General features: G+C 39.4%; 1 protein-coding gene across 2 annotated transcripts in view; it reads left to right on the top strand.

Annotated features, from left to right (window-relative positions):
- Positions 1 to 23783, top strand: part of HERC1 (HECT and RLD domain containing E3 ubiquitin protein ligase family member 1) — a 219080-nt gene that overhangs the window by 38896 nt on the left and 156401 nt on the right. For both annotated transcript variants that reach the window (XM_073012219.1, XM_008016333.3), the window contains exon 2: positions 14929 to 15884. In XM_073012219.1, the coding sequence (XP_072868320.1) occupies positions 14955 to 15884 (930 nt within the window). In that variant the 5' untranslated portion in view covers positions 14929 to 14954. The remainder of the gene's footprint in view (positions 1 to 14928; positions 15885 to 23783) is intronic.

Here is a 23783-nt window from a genome sequence, read left to right as displayed (position 1 = left end):
AGTGTATACTTTGGTATCATGTGAATATATCACATTAGTTATTTCTTACCTATTGGTGAATATATAGGTCGTTTTTCTATTATAGAGAAAATGCAGTGAACATCCTTAAACAAGTCTTCTTGTACATTTTGGGTTTCTGTGTTAGGCGTAGAACACACGCATTCATTTGGAATAGTACCTTTATGATATGTGACATTCATCATATACTAACTTCCTATATGTCTTAGATTTCCATCTGGAATCTTAGTTTTTTTCTATTGATATTGTGTAATGTAAGCTGCCTCTTCTTGTGCCTGAATCACATTGTTTTATTCTGGCATTATAATTTTTAGTATCTGTCAAGCTAGGACTTTTCTCAGTTTGTAATTTTTTTTTTTTTTTTTTTTTTTTTTTTTTTTGAGAAAGGGTCTCTCTCTGTTGCCCGGGCTGGAGTGCAGTGGCACAATCTCGGCTCACAGCATCCTCCGCCTCCCGGGTTCAAGCGATTCTCCTGCCTTAGCTTTCTGAATGGTTGGGATTACAGGTGCGCACCACCACGCCCAGCTAATTTTTTTGTATGTTTGGTAGAGATGGGGTTTCACCATGTTGGTTAGGCTGGTCTTGAACTCCTGGCCTCAAGTGATCCGCCTGCCTTGGCCTCTCAAAGTGCTGGGATTACAGGCGTGTGCTCAGTTTGTAAATTTTTTTTCCCTCACAATTTCTATGTATTTATAGATAATCTTAAACAATTTATCAAATCCAGGTTGATATTAATTTTATACATTAACTGAAGGAGAACTAACTCCCGAAAATGTGGATTCTTTTCAACAAGAGCATTGTTTAGCTCTCCATTTATTACAAATTTTCTTTTGTTCTCTAGCAGGATTTTATTTCCAATAAAATTTCTGCACATTTCTTGTTCAGTTTATTCTAAGGTATTTTATGTTCTTTGTTGCAACTCTAAATGGAAATTTTGGGGGCTTTGTATATAATTCCTGGTTATTATAGTTGTGTATAGAAACTTGCTTTTTTTTTTTTTTTTGTAATCAGCTACCTTACTGTGCTTCTTTCTAGTATTTAGCTGGATTCTTCTGATGGGTTTTCGAGGTGTTCAGTATCATGTGTAAATAATAAAAATGTCTAGAATACATAACACTTTGTTGTTCAATTTCTTTCTTTCCTCTCCTCTCTTCTCCTCTCCTCTCCCCTCCCTCCCCTCTCCTCCCCTCCCTCCCCTCTCCTCCCCTCCCTCCCCTCTCCTCCCCTCCCTCCCCTCTCCTCCCCTCCTTCCCCTCTCCTCCCCTCCCTCCCCTCTCCTCCCCTCCCTCCCCTCTCCTCCCCTCCCTCCCCTCTCCTCCCCTCCCTCCCCTCTCCTCCCCTCCCTCCCCTCTCCTCCCCTCCCTCCCCCTTTCATTCGTTCATTCATTTGTTTGTTTCCTCCCTCCCTCCCTCCCTGCCTTCCTTTTCTTCTTTCTTTTTTTTTTTTTGAAACAGGGCTCGCTTGGTCACCCAGGCTGGAGCGACCTGGGTGGTATCATCGTGGCTTACTGCAACCTCCACCTCCTGGGTTCAAGCGATTCTCCTGCCTCAGCCTTCCAAGTAGCTGGGATTACAGGCATGTGCCACCACGCCTGGCTAATTTTTGTATTTTTAGTAGAGATGTGTTTCACCATGTTGACCAGGCTGGTCTTGAACTCCTGACCTTGGGTGATCTGCCCGCCTCTGCCTCCCAAAGTGCTGGGATTATAGGCGTAAGCCACCATGCTGGACCTCAATTTCATTATTGATAATAGTGGTGACAAGTGGGCACTCTTACCTTCTACTTGACTCTAGAGTCAATGCTACTGATGGTTTTGTTTTGTGATATGTAGTTGTAAGTCATTTTTAAAAACCTTTTATTCCTGCTTTATTAGTAGATTTTTTATTAAGAAGGGATGTTGCATTTTATCAAGTGTATTTTTAACATCTCAACATAATATGAAATTGGTTAATGTTAGTAGATTTTTCTATGTTGAGCCATCATTATATTCCTGGAGTGAACCCCTATTAATGTACTTTCTCGTTTTCCTTGCTAATTTTTTTTTTTTTTTGAGACGAAGTCTTGCTGTGTTGCCCAGGCTGGAGTGCAGTGGCACGATCTCCTGCCTCAGCCTCCCAAGTAGCTGGGATTACAGGCACTTGCCACCACACCCAGCTAATTTTTGTATTTTTAGTAGAGATGGGGTTTTACCATGTTGGTCAGGCTGGTCTCGAACTCCTGACCTCAGGTGATCCACCTGCCTCAGCCTCCCAAAGTGCTGGGATTACAGGCGTGAACCACTGCGCCCGGCTGCTAATATTTTTAATTGCAGATTTTTATTAATTGTAGATTATGAAATCCACAATTGTGGTAGTATTACAGTTGTACTTTTTGTGCTTCGTTGAGTTTTGGTATTGTTACTTTATTGACTGCTTAAAAAGAACTGAGACTCTTTGCTCTATGCCCTAAAACATTTAAAGTAGCTTAGGAATTATCTGTTGAAGTCATAATAGATAGAATTCTTCCTTAAAACAGTCAGAGCTTTGTTTTGTTGCAAGTATAGTTTCTTTAAATCTCATTACTGATTTATTTCAGTAGTATCCCAACTATATTATCCCCATTCTCCAATTTACAGTAAACAACTGTCAAATTGGGGTTTTTTGAAATGCATCCTTCATTGAGGGCGTATAGGTATCAGATGCTGTGTTAGGTGCAGATAACACTTTTGTTCCCCAAATCAGTCTGACTTGTAATAGATTATAAAATAAAAATCAAAATTCATTTGTTTAACTTTTTCACATTCTGAACTGCTTTCATTTTCCTACAATTTTATATTAATGTCTTCACGTATTCTAGCTATTCTGATCTACTTCCTATTCTTTAAATGCGCTTGAACTTTCTTTCCTTTGAATTCAATTTGATGAAACTGGCTTGTAAGTTTTTTTTTGTTTATTTGTTTGAGATAGGATCTCACTCTGTCGCCAAGACTAGAGTGCAGTGGCACAATATTGGCTCATGCAGCCTTGACCTTCTGGGCTCAAGTGGCCTCCCCAGTAGCTGGGACCACAGGCATGCACCACCACACCTGGTTAATTTTTTGTATTATTTGTAGAGTCAGGAATTTGCCATATTGTCATTAGGTTAGTAAGTTTTTTTTTTTGTTTTTTTTTTTTTTTTAAGAGATGGAGTCTTGCTGTATTATCCAGGAGTGATAATAGTGCACTACAGCCTTGAACTCCTGGCCTCAAGTGATCCTCCTGCCTCAGCCTCCCAAGTAGCTGGGACTGTAGACGTGTGCCACCAAGTCTGGCTCTGTAATATTTTGACTCATCAGAGTCATTCTTGATGTAACCAACTTTTTTTGAGTATTTGTTTACCCACCATTGATTCTCTCTTCTTTTAGTAACATAACCCTCAGTTCATTTTGGTGAAGCATTAATCTGCTATATATATATATATTTTTAATTTAAATGATTTATTGGTCGGCCATTGTGGCTTATGTCTGTAATCCTAGCACTTCGGGGGGCTGAGGTGGGTGGATTACCTGAGGTCAGGCATTTGAGACCAGCCTAGCCAACATGGCGAAACCCCCTTCTCTACTAAAAATACAAAAATTAGCCGGGTGTGGTGGTGCACACCTGTAGTCCCAGCTCCTCAGGAGGCTGAGGCAGGAGAATCTCTTGAATCCTGGAGGTGGAGGCTGCAGTGAGCCAAGATCGTGCCACTGCACTCCATCCTTTGTGACAGAGTGAGACTCCATCTCAAAAATAATAATATTATAATAATAACTTATTGAGGCTGGGGATGGTGGCTCACACCTGTAATCCCAGCACTTTGGGAGGCCGAGGTGGACGGATCACTTGAGGTCAGGACTTCAAGACCAGCCTGGCCAACATGGTGAAACTCTGTCTCTACTAAAAATGCAAAAATTAGCCGGGCATGTTGGTAGGCGCCTGTAATCCCAGCTACTTGGGAGGCTGAGGCAGGAGAATTGCTTGAATCTGGGAGGCAGAGGTTTGCAGTGAGCTGAGACCGTGCCATTACACTCCAGACTGGGCAACAAGAGTGAAACTCTGTCTCAATCAGTCAATCAGTCAGTCAATAATCGAGTTGAAATTCACATCGCGTACCATTAACCATCTTAAAATGAGCGATTTAGTGGCATTTAGTACTTTCACAGTATTGTGCAACTACCATCTCTATCTAGTTCCAAAACATTTTCATAATTCCAAAGTAAAATACTCACTAACCAGTTTCTCCATTTTCCCTTCCTATCTAGCCTCTGGCAACTACTATTCTACTTTCTATCTGTATGCATTTGGCCATCCTGTACATTTCTTATAAATAGAATCATACAGTATGTAGCCTTTTATGTCTGACATCTTTCAATTGGCAGAATGTTTACAAGGCTCAAAGTATAGCATGTATCAGTATTTCATTCCTGTTTATGGCTGATTAATATTCCACTGTATAGATTATACGACATTTTGTTTATTCATTCATATCTTGATGGTCATTTGTGTTGTTTCCACTTTTTGGCTATTACGAGTAATGCTCCAATGACCGTGTACAAGTTTTCAGTTTACTTGGGTATAGATCTGGGAGTCGAATTGTTGGGCCATATGGAAACTCTGTTTTGAATTTTTTGAGATAACACCACCAAACTGCTCTTCATAGCTGTCTTTCCATTCTTCCTTTAAAAAAAAAAAAAAAAAAAAATAGAAACAGGGTCTTGCTGTGTTGCCTAGCCTGGAGTGTAGTGGCTATTCTTAGGCACAATCATAGCATACTGCAGCCTCGAACTCCTGGCCTTCAGCAGTCCTCTCACTTTAATCTGCTAAGTAGCTGGGACTACAGGCACTCTGCAGTGCATCCAGCTTATCTTTCCATTCTTATTTATAATATTGAGTACCTTATGTTTTGTCTTTTTTTCCCCCTTAATTTTGTTAGCTAATTGTTTTCATTTTTTCCACTAAAGAATTATCTCTTGGGCCGGGCATGGTGGCTCACACCTGTAATCCCAGCACTTTGGGAGGCCAGAGTGGGGATTGTCTAAGTCTAGGAGTTCAAGACCAGCCTGGACAACACGGTGAGACCCCAGTCTCTAAAAAAGAAAAAGAAAAATCATCTCTCTGAGATATCCATCCTGTTGTTTTTGAATTTTTCTAATTTACTAATTCCCTTTTCTTCCCCTTCTGCTTCCCTATTTATTTATTTAGAGACAAGGTATCACTCTGTTGCCCAGGCTGGAGTGTAGTGGCATGATCTTGACTCACTGCAGCCTTGACCTCCTGAGCTCAAGGGATCATCCCACCTCATCCTCCCGAGTAGTTGGGACCACATCATGCCTTGCCATGCCTGACTAATTTTTTGTATTTTTTGTAGAGATGGGGTTTCTCCATATTGTGCAGGCTGGTCTTGAACTCCTGAGCTCAAGTGATCCTGGCCTCCCAAAGCGTTGGGATTACAGGTGTTAGCCAGCATGCCCAGCTTAATGTTCTTATTTTGTTTTTCTATTTTTGAATTGAATTATTAATATATTTAAATTTTTTTAAAGAGACTTGGCCTCATCCTGTCGCCCAGAGTGGAGTGCAGTGGTGCAATCATAGCTCACAGCTTTGAACTTCTGAGCTCAAGTGATCCTCCCAAGCCTAAGTTGCTGGGACCACAGTCGTGTACCACCATACGCCCAGATAATTTTTAAACATTTTGTCGAGACAGTGTCTTGCTATGTTGCTCAGTCTGGTCTTGAACTCCTGGCCTAAAGCTTCCTCCCACCTTGGCCTCTTAAAATGTTTGGATTATAGGAGTGAGCCACCACACCTGACTTTCATTTAATTCTTACTTATAAATGGAGCATTTAAGTCTTTATATATTTATTTGAGTCAACTTTGACTACATTCCCTTTATTTTGATAAATGTTTCCTTTATGTAACTTTCTAGATAATTTGTAACTCCTTTCCCCTTCCTCTCTTTGTCTAAGAAACTTAGTTTCCAAAAATTTAGCTTTTGCCTTGTTTTGGATTTCTTTAAAAATGTTTTTTAAAAATTTGCACTGTTAGGCTAGGCGCAGTGGCTCACACCTGTAATCCCAGCACTTTGGGAAGCCAAGGTGGGCAGATCACCTGAGGTCAGGAGAGGGAGACCATCCTGGCCTACACAGTGAAACCCCAACTCTCCTAAAAGTACAAAAAAAATTAGCTGGGCTTGGTAGCAGGCGCTTGTAGTCCTAGTTACTTGGGAGGCTGAGGCACAAGAGTCGCTTGAACCCGGGAGGCGGAGGTTGTAGTGAGCTGAGATTGCGCCACTGCACTCCAGCCTGGATGACAAGAGTGAGACTCCATCTCAAAAAGAAAAAAAAATATTTGCACTGATAATACATGCACATATAAGAAATTCAAGTTTTTGCAGTGAAGAACAGATATCTTTCCTACCCCAGCTCCCAGTAACCCAGTTCTCCTTCCCCCAGAGGCAACTAGTGTTCCTAGGTTTTAAAAAAATGTTTTCAGCATTTATTCCATGCATTTATGAACATGATATATGAATATATAAACCTTTTTCATATAGTTGTATTACTGTATATGAACTATTACAGTATACAGAAACTGCATATTTTTCTTTTCTAACAGTGTGTCTTGAAGATTGCTTCCTTTTACTTGTTTTGTAAATACTTTTTGGTTTCCCTACTTTCTGGCTAGAACTGTGGTCTAAATTATGTGTATATTTTTGAATTATTTGTTGTATAATGGTCAATTTGAAAATATTTTCCACTGGTACATAAAAAGAACATATTTTGGGATATGCATAATATTTTAGATTAGATTTATGATTTTGGATTAGTAGATGACTTCAGGACGGACATCCAGGAAACCTTTGGAAATTTGCTCATATTTTTATGAGTATAAGCATGAGTTTTATTCTTTGGGGAGTCGGGGTCCACAACTTTTATCAGATTCTCAAAGGAATTCATGGTCTACCAATAGATTTAAGGACTGGTAGTTTATATACTGTTGTACTTTGCCTTATTTGTCAAGTACTGGCATATACCTTAGAGATACTGTGGTTTAGTTCCAGACCACTGCAATAAAACAAAAAGTACAGCTTAGCAAATAAATCACAGTAAAGCCAATGTCATAGTAAAGCAAGTCACACAGTTTTTTTGGTTTCTCAGTGTATATAAAGGTTATGTGTAGCGTACACTGTAGTCTGTTAAGTGTAAAATAGCATTATGTCTAAAAAATGTACGTACCTAAATTAAAAAGTCCTTTTCTTTTTTTGGCTGAAAAGTGCTGAGAGTCCTCTGAGCCTTCAAAGAGTTGTAATGTTTTTGCTCATGGAGGGTCTTGCCTTGATGTTGATGGCTGCTGACTGATCAGGATGGTGGTTGCTGAAAGGTTGGGATTACTTTGGCAATTTCTTAAGACAACAGTGAAGTTTGCTGCATTGATTGGCTCCTCCTTTCATGAATGATTTCTTTGTAGCATGCAATGTTGTTTGATAGCATTTTACCCACAGTAGAACTTCTTTCAAAATTCAAAAGGAGTCAGTCCTCTCTAACTCTGCTACTGCATTATCAGTTAAATTTATGTAATATTCTATTCCTTTGTTGTCATTTCAGTAATATTCACAGCATCTTCACCAGCAATATATTTCATTTCAATAAACTACTTTCTTTGCTCATCCATAAGAAGCACCTCATCCGTTAAAGTTTTATCATGAGATTGCTGCATTCAATCACATCTTCGGGCTCCACTTCTAATTCTACTTCTCTTGCTGTTTCCATGATGTCTGCAGTTACTTCCTCCACTGAAGTATTGAACGTCTCAAAGTCATCCGTGGGGGTTAGAATCAACTTCTTCCAAACTCTTGTTAATATTGATACTTTGGCCTTTTCCCCATGAACCATGGATGCTCTTAATGGCATCTACAATGGTGAATCCTTCCCGGAACATTTTCTATTGACTTTACCCAGATCTCAGAGGAATCACTATCTATGGCAGCTGTAGCCTTACAAGATGTATTTCTTAAATAATAAGACTTGAAAATCAAAATGACTTCTTTATCCATGTGCTGCAGAATGGATGTTGTGTTTAGTAGGCATGACCACAACATGAATCTCCTTGTACATCTCCAGTAGAGCTCTTGAGTGACTGGGTGCATTGTCAGTGAACAGTAATGTTTTGAAAGGAAACTTTTTTCTGAGCTGTAGGTCTTAACAGTGGGCTTAAAATGTTTAGTAAACTGTATAGTAAACAGATGTGCTGTCATCCAGGCTTCGTTGTTGCATTTATAGAGCACAGGGAGAGTAGATTTATAATACTTCTTAGGTGCCGTAGGTTTTTCAGAATGTAAAAGAGCATTGGCTTCAACTTTAAGTCCACCAGCTTCATTAGCCCTTAGCAAGAGACTCAACCTGTCCTTTGAAGGCAGGTATTGAATTATTTCTAGCTGTGAAAGTCCTAGATGGCATCTTCCAATAGAAGGCTATTTTGTCCACATTGAAAATCTGTTGTTTAATGTAACTACTTTCATCAATTACCTTAGGTAGATATTCTGGATAACTTTCTGCAGCTTCTACATCAGCACTTGCTGCTTCACCTTGCACTTTTATGTTGTGGAGACAGGTTCTTTCCTTAAGCCTCATGAGTGAACCTCTGCTAACTTCAAACAATTCTGCATCTTCCTTACCTCTCTCAGCCTTCATACAGTTGAAGAGAGGGCCTTGCTCTGGCTTAAGCTTTGGTTTAAGGGCATGTTGTGGCTGGTTTGATATTCTATCCAGACCACTTAAACTTTCCCCACATCAGGAAAAAGGCAATTTCACTTCTTTATCATTTATATATTCATTGGAGTGGCTCTTCTGGTTTCTTTAAGAACTTTCCCTTTGCATTGCAACTTGGGTAACTGGCGCAAGAGGCTTAGCTTTTGGCCTGCCTTCCTCACTAAACTTAATCATTTCTGGCCTTTGATTTAAAGGGACATGGTGTCTTCCTTTGTCTTGAACACTTAGAGGCGATTGTAGGGTTATTAGTTGGCCTAATTTCAATATTGTTGTGTCTTAGGCAATAGGGACTCCCAAGGGTAGGGAGACTGGGGAATGGTTGGTTGGTGGGGCAGTCAGAACACATACAATTTATCGATTAAGTTTGCCGTCTTATATGGGTGTGCTTTGTGGCACCCCCACACAATTACAATAGTAACAATCAAAGCTTACTGATTACAGGTTACCATAACAGTTATAATAATAATGAAAAGTTTGAAATATTGTAAGAATTACCAAAATGTGACACAGTTACATGAAGTGAACATATATTTTTTGAAAAATGACACCAATACACTTGCTCAAATCAGGGTTGTCATAAACCTTCAATTTGTAAAAAAAAATGCAGTGTCTGTATAGCACAGTAAAGTCAAGCGCCATAATTGAGGTATGGCTGTATTTAAGTCTCTATTACTGTGGTTGCCATTTTTCCTATGTTTTCTGTGGTTTCTGCTTTATTGTTTTATTACTCTGCTTGTACATAAAGGTTTGTGATAGTTTTATTTTATTAGTAATTATACTGTTCGTCGTTACTAAGTAACCCTTTTTGTCCTATTTATTACCTAATAGATGATACTCTTTTTGGTTGCATTTGTTTGTTATATCATTACCCTACATTTTATCTTCAACATTTTGAAATCACTTGTTTTAGATCCATTGCTTATAGATAGGGTATACATTTTAAAAATGATTTACTTATTAGATTTATAGTTATATACATTTAATTTATAGCAGAGATGATAAATTTTGGGCCATAACTACTTTCATGTATGTTTTGTTCAGTTAGCATATAGATTATTGTTATTATTTCGTATCAATCTTTGTCTTTTGGTTTTAATAGGTGAATTTTACAGATGTTGATGTAGTAGCTGTGCTTGGTCTTATAGCTGACCTTTAGTATCTGTTTTACCATTTTAATACTTGCTTGTTTTCCTCCTTTGTTTCCTGTTGTTAGATGGCCTCTGTTTCTTTGATTCATTTCCTGTTCTATTTTTGTATAATTTTGGAAAATATATGGATTTACCCAGATGACTAGATAGCAGTAATTAACCAGAAATGGAAATGAGGAAATTCCATTCATAGTAATCACAAAATCAGAAATACTTAAGAATCAACAGAAAAGCACAGGACTTACATGAAGAAAATCTAAAATAGGATAGGAACAAATAGAAAGGCACACTTTGTCCTTGGATGAACAAATTTCATAAAAATGTCTATTTTCTGAAAATACATAAATCTAATGCAATTCAGATTAGAACCTCAGTAGTGTGTTGGAAGGGATGGCATATAATGGAATAAAATAATCTTATGTTTGTTTGTTTGTTTGTTTGAAACGGAGTCTCCCTCTGTCACCAGGATGGAGTGCAGTGGTGTGATCTTGGCTCACTGCAACCTCTACCGCCTGGGTTCAGGCGATTCTCCTGCCTCTGCCTCCCAAGTAGCTGGGACCACAGGCGCGCACCATCACGACCAGCTAATTTTTGTATTTTTAGTAGAGGCGGGGTTTCACCATGTTGGCAAGGATGGTCTCCATCTCTTGACCTCATGATCCGCCCGCCTCGACCTCCCAAAGTGCTGGGATTACAGGCGTGAGCTACCATGCCTGGCCTGAATAAAATAATCTTAAACTTTTGAGACTTTCCTTACCAGTCATCAGAACATTTATACATTTATAAAGCTATTTTAATCAAGTCGCTGTTATTGTAAGAATAGACAAGTGGACTGGAATAGAGAATCTAGAAATAGATCCTATTAGTGGTGAAGTGAATTATTTTGTTGTTTAGATCTTCTGTTTTCTTATTTTTGTTCACTTGATCCATGTTGTACTGAGAGTGGTATATTCATGTCTCATGTTATTAGCATTTCTATTTATGTTTCCTTGCATCTCCTGTAGTTTTTGCTTTATAAAAGCTGTTGCTGTGCTATTTTGTTTTAGAATAATGCCTGGCTAATTCTTTTGCTTTTTAAAGTCATTTCATCTCTTTGCTTGGAGGTCTTTAGGATTTTATCTTTATCTTTGAAATCTAATAGTTTTACTAGGCTATTTCTTGGAGTTGATTGTCTGGGTTAATTTTCCCAAGTACCTTGTATATTGATTCAGATATTTTTTTCTATTTTAGAAAGTTTTCTTGCATTATAGCTATAAAACCAGCTCTGTTTTTGTTTGGTTTGGTTTGTGTCTTTCTTCCTCACGTAATCCAATAATGTGAATATTACTCTTTTTTTCTTATCTTCTGTTTCCACTTATTTCTCTCTGATCCTTTTTATTTTTCTTTATGTCATTGAGTCTACTCTTCCTTGAACGCTTTTATAATTCATTCTTCATTGCTGAGATAATTTTGACTTTTTCTTCATATTTCTTTTCTGAGTTCAGTTACCTCTTTCCCTTTCTTCTTTCCTTTCCTTTTCTTCTTTTTCTTCCTTTTTGTCTATTTCTGCTTTCAGTTTTTGAATTTTTGATTCAGGGTTTTTCATATCATCATATGTTTCAGTTTATTTAATTTTGTTTGGATTGTTAACTTAAACTTTCTTTTGCTTTGTTGTTATCAGGGAATTTCCCTCAATTGATAAATGTGAAATTTAATTTTTTTTTTGTTTTCTGCAATAGCTCTGTATGCACTTGAGTTTTCTTATGTTCATTTTTATGGTATTGAGTATTTTATAATATTCTTAATTGCATTATCTTCAGTCAATGTAGCAAAGTCCAAATACAATAGCAGAAATGTTGTTTGTTTTATTTGAGGAAAGGGTTGTTCTGTCTTCAATTTTATGGGTCTATTTTGTCTTGCAGGACACTAAGTATTTCCCCTTTTTCTTCTTTTACCCTTCACCGCTCAGTTGTTAAAGCATGCTTCTCTCTTCCTTTTTGCTTTTTCTTTCCTCTGCATTTCAACAAATGCTTATTTAACACTCGTCTTTTTTAATTGCACCTGCTCTTTTAAACCATGCCTTCTGCTTTAAATTAAAGGTACTTGAAATCTCTTCCCTGTAGTCTGTGCTCTGATCTGCCCAGATACTTTTCCAGTGTTTTCAGATACGGTGTGGATTTAATCTTTCTGGGAGTCACTACAAATCATTTTTAGGTGCCTTCACTAGCCTTGCTCCTCTGTCTTTTCTGCAGTTTTTCTTAGTCTGCCTTTGCTTGCCACAAAGCCTTGTGGGTGGATGGAGGTGAGAGCATGTACCCTGAATTGGTTGACTTTTTCTCTTTTTATTTGCAATTATTTGCAATTTGGCATTCTGTGTCTTCAAGTTATGCTACAGGTGTGGTTTGGTATAGAATTTAATTTTTCCTTCTTGTTTTTTTTACTGTTTGGGGATGAAATTTTGGGCAGATAGCTGTGCAGCTGCCATTGCCTTCAACTATGTAGAAGTCCTGGATTACTTAATAAATGGTGGTGGCATAACTAGCCTTCTACCTGGAAACAATAAAATTGGACTCAGCCTGTGCCATATAGAGTGTATTAAACTTCCAGATGAATGTAGAATTTATTTTAATTCCAGATGGACTAAAGACTCAGGTGTTTTCTTAAAAAAAAACTCTCAAGAATATCAAGGTGGTTTTTATGTAGGTGATGATAATCTAGAATTCATGTGGAATCTGGGTGTGAGAGTGGGGCAGGGATACTCTTTTGACCAAGAATGGAAAACAGAAGCTATAAAATAAAAGATATGTGTGTTTGTAAAAGATAGATTTAGAAGAAATATTTACAATGTTGAGGACAGACTGTGATAAAATACAAAAAACTTTTACAAGTTGACAAGATAACAAAATAGGAAAATGCATGAATAAGTATTTCCCAGAAGAGCATATCCAGATGACCAACAAACTTAAGATGTTCAGATTTATTAGTAATTAGGGAAATACAAATTAGAATAACAACATATCCCTGTACAGCTATTAAAGCTTCCAAATTTAAAAGAGCACAATTACATATGGCTTATGTGGGAAGGGATGGAGGTAAATAAGGCACTTTTATGTCCTCTGCACAATGCTGGTGTTTAATACCAAATGAAGTCAGGGTGGGGTGGAGGATCATGATTTCCCCCCTCCTCAGTGCATACTTTCCGAGTATCTTAGAAACATGAATTAAGCATAGTAATCATAAACTTGTGAAGGCAAGTGTCATCAGATTTTATATTTAGAATTTAACAGGGCATATTGAGAAATAAGAAACTCCTTTTAATTACTGTAGTCTGGAATCTTTATCACTGGAGTGCTTTCTTGATGATCTGCCTATATCATGAAAATTAAATTCCCTTCGGTGATTGAGGATCTTTCTCTGTTACCAGCTATCATAAGTGACATTCTGGGGACTTGCTTGAGAGACACCTTCCCTGCAATATTTTGTAATTAAAAATTTTGTGTATATATAAAATACATATATCAATGCATCTTATTTCTGATGCATTTCAAAATAAATTACAGATGTCTATTTACTTCCCTCGAGTATACTTCAGCTTGCATGTCATTAACTATTCAGTATTTGTTGAGGTAAAGTTTACATGCAATGCAATGTAAAAATCTCAAGTGCACTTTCACTGATTTTTTTATTTTTGTTTTCTTATGTAGAGACGAGATCTCACTGTGTTGTCCAGGCTGGTCTCAAACTCTTGAGCTCAAGCAGTCCTCCTACCTCGGCCTCCCTCAGTGTTAGGATTAAAGATGTGAGCCCATGCCCAGCCCACTAGGTTTTAACAAACGTACAACCTGTGTATTCCACACCAGTATTGAGACATAGAATATAACCTCAAGAAGTTTCCTCAAGCTCCTCACAGGCACTTCATGCCGTCACCCTCTAGAGGCAGCCACTATTTTGATTGAAGTATTTTTATGGACTTGTGTTTTGTTTTGGATAAATCTTTAGGAGAGGAATTTTTGGGTCATAGGGTTAGATATATGTTTCGTTTTATGAGAAACTGCCAGACACCTTTCCAAAGTGGGTGTTCCATTCTATAATTATGAGTCCCAAAGTTTGGCCTAGGGAAGTAGAAGGATGGAGTTACCATTTATTGAGAGGAAGAAGTCTATAGGAGGGACAGGTTTGGGTGGGGTGGTGGTAGCGGTAGATTAGGAGCTCAGTTTTGGATATGTTAATTTTGAGATATCCAGCCATAACCGAAACAGATAGCCATGTGGAGGGGCCAAGTAGGCAATTGTGTATATGAATTTGGAGTTAGGGAGAAGGCCTGGGTTGGAGATAAAAAAATTTGGGAGTCATTGGCGTGTAGAACCCACTGTTACACTGACAGTGGAATCAGAACTGAATGGAAAAGGTACATCTAAAGAAATTACTGTTTTTTAAAATAAACTTTGTGTTTTGGAATTTTAGATTTACAGAAAAGTTGCAAAGATGGTACGGTTTCCATATACCCTTCACCCATTTATCCCTAATGTTAATATCTTAGTAGATAACCATAGTACATTTATCAAAGCTAAAATGGTGACATTCGTACAGTGCCATGAACTTCCAGACTTTTTTTTTTTTTTTTTTTTTTTTTGAGAGAGAGAGAGCCTTGCTCTGTTGCCCAGGCTAGAGTGCAGTGGTGCAATCTCGGCTCACTGCAACCTCCGCGTCCCAGGTTCAAGTGATTCTCCTGCCTCAGCCTCCCAAGTAGCTGGGACTAGAGGTATGTGCCACCATGCCTGGCTAATTTTCATATTTTTAGAGATGGGGTTTCATCATGTTGGCCAGGAACATCTTGAACTCTTGGCCTCAAGTGATCAGCCCGCTTCGGCCTCCCAAAGTGTTGGGATTAAAGGCGTGAGCCACCGCATCCGGTCGCATTTCACCAGTTTGAAATAATTAATTGTAATGTAAGATGAAATTTTAGAACATTTTATGAATCCTCTGTATGTTTTTGACTGTTTTCTCTTCTTCCTTTGCAGGACTAATGGCTGAAGGATAAATCAACATGGCAACTATGATTCCACCAGTGAAGCTGAAATGGCTTGAACACTTGAACAGCTCCTGGATTACAGAGGACAGTGAATCTATTGCTACAAGAGAGGGAGTTGCTGTTCTGTATTCTAAACTGGTTAGCAATAAGGAAGTAGTACCTTTGCCCCAACAAGTTTTATGCCTCAAAGGACCACAGTTGCCAGACTTTGAACGTGAGTCTCTTTCAAGTGATGAGCAGGACCACTATTTGGATGCCCTTCTTAGCAGCCAGCTAGCATTGGCAAAGATGGTGTGTTCGGATTCTCCGTTTGCTGGGGCACTTAGAAAACGACTGCTTGTACTCCAGCGTGTCTTTTATGCACTTTCTAATAAATACCATGACAAAGGCAAGGTGAAGCAGCAGCAGCATTCTCCAGAGAGCAGTTCTGGGTCAGCAGATGTCCATTCTGTTAGTGAACGCCCCCGGTCAAGCACTGATGCACTTATAGAAATGGGTGTTCGAACTGGTCTAAGTTTATTATTTGCACTTCTAAGACAAAGTTGGATGATGCCTGTGTCAGGACCTGGTCTCAGTCTTTGCAACGATGTTATTCATACTGCAATTGAAGTTGTGAGCTCTTTACCACCATTATCATTAGCAAATGAAAGCAAGATTCCTCCTATGGGCTTGGACTGCTTATCGCAAGTAACAACATTTCTTAAAGGAGTAACTATTCCTAATTCTGGGGCAGACACTTTAGGTCGTAGATTAGCTTCTGAGTTGCTGCTTGGTTTGGCAGCTCAACGAGGCTCATTGCGGTATCTTCTTGAATGGATAGAAATGGCTTTGGGAGCTTCGGCAGTTGTACATACCATGGAGAAAAGCAAACTACTCTCAAGCCAGGAAGGAATGATCAGCTTTGACTGCTTTATGACCATATTAATGCAGATGAGGCGTTCTTTGGTACGTACTATAAAAATCTCAACTTTAAAGCTCATAACAGTTTTAGGAAAAGTCAATGAAGTTTTTAATGAATTGGTGGTAACAGTGAATGATGTGAGACTTTGGTGGTTGTTGAGTTAAATATTTCATATACTTGGAGTGAAGAAACTTTTATGCATGTTAATATATGTGGTTGGTACAGTGTTGAGACTACTGCATCAGGAGTCAGGTTTGTAGTTTTAGCTTTCTGAATTCTCATATGAACTAGGAAATTCATCTAACTTTATGTTTTAGCAGACTTATGAAAAATGAAATATTTTGGCTAGTGATCAGGAGGTCTTTAGAAAAAAAAACCTCTTATTTTCATCTTTCCCAATTTATATTAAACATTTCCTATATGCCAAGTACTATTCTAGGCCCTGGGGCTACAGCATTGGGGATACAGTTTCTGCCTCCATGGAGCTAACAGCCTAGTAGAGGAGTCAGATAATAAATATATAATTTCAGATAGTGAAAATTTCTAAGAAGAGAAATAAAAGAGGGAAAGGGAATAGAGACTGGTAGACTTAGGACAGAGGTTGGGAGGTGAAAAGTTGCTGTTTAGTTAATGTGGTCAGGGAATGACTGAGTTGTGACATGAGAGTAGAGACCTGAATGAAGGGAAGTGATGAGCTAAGCAAAGCTCTGTGAAGAGCGTGTTGTCAGAGGAAATTATTTGACTATCATAACCTTGGATACTACATTAAAGAATAAATAATAAAATAATGGAGTGTAATCAGTGTCAAGAATTTGTAAGACTGAAAAACCAAGAACAAAAATTCAAATGTTAAAATACAAATTTAGACTGGGTGCGGTGGCTCATGCCTGTAATCTCAGCACTTTGGGAAGCTGAGGAGGGTGGATCACTTGAGGCCAGGAGTTCAAACCCAGCCTGGCCAGCATGGTGAAACCCCATCTCTACTAAAAATACAAAGATTAGCCAGGTGTGGTGTTGCGTGCCTATAATCCTAGCTACTTGGGAGGCTGAGGCAGGAGAATCGCTTGAACCCAGGAGACGGAGGTCGCAGTGATCAGAGATCATGCCACAGCATTCCTGGGCAACACAGCGAGAATCTATCTCAAAAACAAAATAAAAAATAAAATACAAATTTAAAATATTAAGACTCAAACACTTAAAAGCTGACTTATTTTTAATTAGGTTACATTGATCAGTCTTTTTTTTTTTTTTTCGAGATGCAGTTTCACTCTTGTTGCCCAGGCTGGAGTGCAATGGCATGATCTTGGCTCACTGCAACCACTGCCTCCCAGGTTGAAGCGATTCTCCTGCCTCAGCCTCCCAAGTAGCTCAGATTACAGGCGTGCACCACCACGCCCAGCTAATTTTTGTACTTTTAGTAGAGACGGCGTTTTACCATGTTGGCCTTGGCTCGTCTCGAACTCCTGACATCAGGTGATCTGCCCACCTTGGCCTCCCAAACTGCTAGAATTACAGGTGTGAGCCACCACGCCCGGCTTACATTGATTAGTCTTTAAGGTATCCTTTGTTACCAGATATCAACCAACAAATCTATTTAGTTAAAATAACTAAAAATGTCACTTATAAATGATATATATGTATTTCAAGTCTCCCCCTACCCCCAACAAGTAGAAAGCTTTTGGATAGGAGTGTCCATAAAAACCAATTATGTTGAATTTATTTTCAAACCAGGGACATTTAAGTTTTCACCTACTTTGCTTTTTGCATTTATGAACTGAATGGTAAATATTGGGTCATTTTTTACCATTTTATCATAGGTAAGTACTTGGGGATTTTAGATCATAAGATCTATGAAAATTTGAATTTCTTACTGTTACATAAAAATAAAGAAAAGCATGCCATGCTTTGTTTGGGATATGGAATGTTGACATAGGTTCTGTGCTCTTCACTTGAGGTGCCCAGGGATGCAATGATGTAATTAAAAAGGCTTTAGGGACCAGCTGTGGGAGGCACGTAGGCCTTTTTGGGTTTTCTTATTCAATAGTCAAATCCTCTCACTTGCGCATGTTTTTCTAACTTTGTTTTCTGATTCTTAATACTTTCTGGTAACATCCTCTTATACTCCTTTCAAGTCTGTAAAGCCATTTAATGACCTAAAATAATGTATCTATTCATGGTCACATGTTAATATTTCTGTAAGAAGTCACTTAATTCCTCATTTTATGGGCTATTTTGCAGTACCTTTGTTACAAAAAAGATACTAATCATTGCACAATATAGTTATATGATTAAATGGTTGCCAATGGTGTGTTTGAACAAAATGCTAGTTACCTTGAGGCAGAAGCCTCTTCCTGGAGGACCTTACCTTCTAAGGCCTTATTCTACAATATTCCTCCTTAATGGGAAGAGGGTACCCCAGGAAACTAGATTTCTTTTCTCAGTGTCCATTTAGCCTCATTGTCTAGGCTTGTTTGCATATTTGATAAATTGACTGGATAGTTTAAATACTTCCCCCCCCCCCCCCTTTTTTTTTTTGAGATGGAGTTTTGCTCTTGTTGCCCAGGCTGGAGTGCAGTGGTGTGATCTTGGCTCACTGCAACCTCCGCCTCCTGGGTTCAAGCGATTCTCTTGCATCAGCCTCCCGAGTAACTGGGACTACAGGCCCCTGCCACCATGCCAGCTAATTTTGTTTTTGTATTTTTAGTAGAGGTGAAGTTTCCATGAAGGCCTACCTTAAAGTAGATCTAAAGTAAATTTTTTTTTTTTTTTTTAAATTACTGGATTTCCAGTTTTCTTTCTACCTAGCCTCTCATTCCCAGACAAAATAGCAAATTCACTAGTCAGGGAGGTGCCTCCCTCCTTCCCCTCTATGGCCATACCCGATAATATAGCTCCTTATTGGGGCAGACATACCTCTAAAAAACTAGATTGCTGGCCGGGCGCGGTGGCTCATGCCTGTAATCCTAGCACTTTGGGAGGCCAAGGCGGGCAGATCACCTGAGGTCAGGAGTTTTGAGACAAACCTGGCCAACGTGGTGAAACCCTGTCTCTATTAAAAATAAAAAAATTAGCCGGGCATGATTGCAGGTGCCTGTAATCCCAGCTACTTGGGAGGCTGAGGCAGGGAGAATTGCTTGAACCTGGGAGACGGAGGTTGCAGTGAAGCCGAGATTGCGCCATTGCATTCCGGCCTGGGTGACAGACCAAGACTGTCTCAATAAAAAAACAAAAACAAAACAAAACAAAACAAAAAACTAGATTGCTTTTCTCAGAATTCCAGATCTACTCTGGGGAGGAATATGTGTTTGACTTAATTTAGCTCTCTCAAAGGCACCTTAGGCCTACATTAGATTGAATTTTAATTAAATCTCAGATTGGTTTTAGGGGAAAGGAATGGTGGTTAAACCGAATTATATATTCGTTATTTCTTCTTGCACAGTCAGTGATAGTATTTGATGCTTTTGGTCTCCAGGACCTGTGTTTCTTTTTTTTTTTTTTTTTTTTTTTTTTTTGAGGTAGAGTCTTGCTCTGTCGCCCAAGCTAGAGTGTAGTGGTATAAACTTTGGCTCACTGCAACCTCCGCCTCCCGGGTTCAAGCTATTCTTGTGCCTCAGCCTCCCTAGTAGCTGGGTTTACAGGCACTTGCTACCATGCCTGGCTAATTTTTGTATTTTTAGTAGAGACGGGGTTTTACCATGTTGGCCAGGCTGGTCTCGAACTCCGAACCTCAGGTGATCTACCTGCCTCAGCCTCCCACAGTGCTGGGATTATAGGCATGAGCCACAGTGCCCAGTCTAGAACCCACGTTTCTTACACTCTACTGTTGTCTGAGGACTAGGAAATTTGTAGAGCCTCTTCTGATTACACTAGACCCCAACCTGACCTGATCCTCCCTGTCTTGAATTTCTCTATCCTTGAGTAACTGGGCCAGAACTTATCTCCAAGCTATAAGTTAGAGGGAGAGACACATAACCATCTATTGAGTATCTGGTACAAGACCTAACAAAAACAAGTTCAATCTGTAAATTATATTTACTTGTGTGATTCTTAATCTCTGCTGCCTACACATGTATAGTGAGTTTGGTGGGAACACACAATATATTCATTAACTTACATGAGAATAGGGAAGTAATTTCAGTGTACATCTTCAAATTATAAAAAATAACCATATGTATGCCATTTGCCTTTGATGCCGCTAGGTGTTTACTGCACGTGGTGTGCCAGATACTGCTAGGTACTGGGTTAAAAAGATAAATAAACTTTGTAGCATCCATCTCTTTAGGCAGCCCACAGTGTAATGAAAGAGGGATGAACAGACATTTTAAATTAATGATAATGGGCTATAGTAGAAGTCTGTACTGGGAGGAGATGATCGGATGAAAGAAGAGGGTGGGAGGCAAAGAGGCAGAAAATGTCTTATGGAGGGAGTACACCTGAAGTTAGTTGAAAAGTGGGAGGAATTTGCCAGCAATTTTGAGGCATGTGTGTCAGGGGAGCTGGACAAGTTTTCAGATGAGAGGCTTACAGAGCAATTGAGGTGTGGGAGAGCAAGCCCCAGGAGGTATGGAATGGAATGAGATGAGATTGAGGCTGCAAGCCAGGCAGAGCTCTGTATCCCATGCTATAGGCTTTGGGGACTTGATCCCATCCATATGCAATGTGGATTTACTGAAGCAATTCTGAGTAAAAACAACCAGAATGGAAGGAAATGTACTCCATCTAGTCTTATGTTTTTGAATATCTTAAGCAGACAAATGTGGGAGAAAAAATTGTTATTTTGTGTAGTAGATAAGAAGAAGGTAATTAAAAACCTGTGAAACCAAAAATTTTATATTATTATTATTATTATTATTATTATTATTATTATTATTTTTTGAGACAGAGTCTTGCTCTGATGCGCAGGCTGGATTGCAGTGGCATGATCTCAGCTCACTGCAACTTCCACCTCCCAGGTTCAAGCAATTCTCCTGCCTCAGCTTCCCAAGTAGCTGGGATTACAGGTGCCTGCCACCATGCCTGGCTAATTTTTTTGTAATTTTAGTAGAGATGGGGCTTCACCATATTGGCTAGGCTGGGCTCGAACTCCTGCTGACCTCAGGTGATCTGCCTGCCTCAGCCTCCCAAAGTGCTGAGATTACAGGCATGAGCCACCATGCCCGGCTTATTTTTTTGAGATGGAGTTTAGTTCTTGTTGCCCAGGCTGGAGTGTAATGATGTGATCTCGGCTCATTGCAACCTCTGCCTCCCAGGTTCAAGCAGTCCTCCTACCTCAGACTCCTGAGTAGCTGGGACTACAGACATGCACCACCACGCCCAGCTAATTTTTGTATTTTTAGTAGAGATGGGGTTTCACCATGTTGGCCAGGCTGGTCTTGAACTCCTGACCTCAGGTGATCTGCTCGCCTCGGCCCCCCAAAGTGCTGGGATTATAGGCATGAGCCACCACAACCTGGCCCCCAGATTTAGTTTAATTTCCAGTTTATTTTTGGACCATTTAACTTTCTATCTTGTTGACAGTGTGAACAAATGAAGTTATACATTTAATGGGCTATATTTTTCAAAATTTATTTTCTCTAAAAATGCCCAGCTTTAGCCCTGTTTTGTTTTTTATTTCCCCAGTATATTTACAAAATACACTAAGAATTCTGTGTGGAATGTGTGTTTTTTTTTTTTTTTTTTTTTTTTTTTGAAACAGAGTCTCACTCTGTCATCCAGTCTGGAGTGCAGTGGCAAAATCTCGGCTCACCTCCCGCCTCCCGGGTTCAAGCAGTTCTCCCCACCTCAGCCTTACGAGTAGCTGGGATACAGGCGCCCGGCACCACACCCAGCTGATTTTTATATTTTTTAGTAGAGACGGGGTTTTGCCATGTTGTCCAGGCTGGTTTTGAACTCCTGACCTCAGGTAATCCAACCACATAGACCTCCCAAAGTGCTGGGATTACAGGTGTGAGCCATGATGCCCGGGCTGTGTAGAATGAGTTTTAGTTGTGTCTTTAATCGTAATTGACTGAAGCTGGAGTAGACTTATCCTTAAATACTGACTCTTTTGGGAAGAAATTAACAACAGTCATTACAGTGTTGGTAGGATATTTTGTTGGTTTGGTATTGCTACATTTGGCAGTCATTTATTAAAGGCTCCCAGTATTTTCTCTTCTTTCTCAGTATATATACATAATGCAAAATAATAATTATTGCTGTCCATTTGGAGATCTTACTATGTAGTGGGAACTGTGCTAAGCATGTTTTGCACATAATTTCAGTTAATTATGTAACAGCTCTAAATGTAGGCATCATTCCGGTCTCAAGATGAGACCCTTTCAGTCAGTGCCAGTAAGTGATGGAGCCTAGATTTAAGCCCAAGTTTATCACTAAAACCTTTATGCTGTTTTCAACATTTTTCTCCATACTGTAGAAAGGCATAAAAGAGGGATCATGATGGCCCTGGTGCCAGCTCCTAGAAAGGTACATCAGTCTACTTATCCATTTTCATTTTGGTGATCACTAGAGGTGGCTTTTAGATAATGAAGCCACAGATCACAATTGCGTTTTTTCTCAGAAATGCTTCACAGCTAATTAGGGAATTTGGAGAGGTTGCAACCAAGTATTTGTTGGTGTAGCAACACGTTGTATGTCTAGGGACTAGTTACTTTTAAACACTTAGCTTCTGGTATGATTCCATACCTAAGTCTGGACTGTGAAGCCTTACTACTCAAAGTGTGAGCCATAGACAATAGCATTGGCATCACCTGCATTTGTTAGAAATGCAGAATCTTAGGCTTCTTCTATACTTACTGATTAGGATCTGTATTTTAACAAGATCACCAGGTAATTCATGTCAACACTGAAATTTGAGAAGCACCATCCTAAATAATTAAAAAGAAAAACTGACTTGGCAGCAGCAGGTTAATAGCAGATGACCCAGCAATAAGAGAAACAGTCAAATAGAATCACAGATCTGAAGACAGTGAGCAATATGCTATGATTGGAAGGCTCTGATTAGCTAGCATAGTTATTGGAAGCTATCTGAGACGTGAGGGACTTGGGACAGCTGAAGAGAATAATTAAGAATAATGATTATTAATGGGGTGGGGTGATTACAGAGACTATGACAACAGGAAGCTTTACATAGTAAATTTATAAAGATCTTAGAGAGGCCGGGCGCAGTGGCTCACGCCTGTAATCCCAGCACTTTGGGAGACCAAGACGGGCGGATCATGAGGTCAGGAGATCGAGACCATCCTGGCTAACACGGTGAAACCCTGTCTCTACTAAAAAAAAAAAAAATACAAAAAAAAAAAAAATACAAAAAAAAAAAAAAATTAGCCGGGTGTGGTGGCGGGCACCTGTAGTCCCAGCTACTCCGGAGGCTGAGGCAGGAGAATAGCGTGAACCCAGGAGGCGGAGCTTGCAGTGAGCCAAGAACGCACCACTGCACTCCAGCCTGGGTGACAGAGCGAGACTCCATCTCAAAAAATAAATAAATAAATAAAATAAAATAAAAAAAATAAAGATCTTAGAGAAAAGGAAGCTATATGAAGAGCCTGAAGATGAAACTTCTCTGCAGCTTTGCTGGGGTGAGGAGAGTGGTGTGAAAGTCAGTCATTTGCATGAACTTCATCATAGCAGCTTTTGAAGGCCGAGGGGGAACTTGTTAGATGACAAAAAAGTTCTGCCACGTAATAGTCGGCTATTTGGAGGACTCTCCAAAGTGACTGACATTTCAGTGATTTGAGGGTAGCAGGATATTTGCTGTTTTGTTTTTTGAGATGGAGCCTCGCTCTTGTCTCCCAGACTGGAGTGCAATGGCGTGATCTTGGCTGTCTGCAACCTCCGTCTCCTGGGTTCAGGTGATTCTCCTGCCCCAGCCTTCCCAGTAGCTGGGACTACAGGTGCCCACCACCACGCCCAGCTAATTTTTTGTAGGGAGACGGGTTTCACTATGG

Source organism: Chlorocebus sabaeus, chromosome 26, assembly GCF_047675955.1.
Source record: "Chlorocebus sabaeus isolate Y175 chromosome 26, mChlSab1.0.hap1, whole genome shotgun sequence".
NCBI lineage: Eukaryota > Metazoa > Chordata > Mammalia > Primates > Cercopithecidae > Chlorocebus > Chlorocebus sabaeus.
This window is presented reverse-complemented; position numbering and strand designations above follow the sequence as displayed.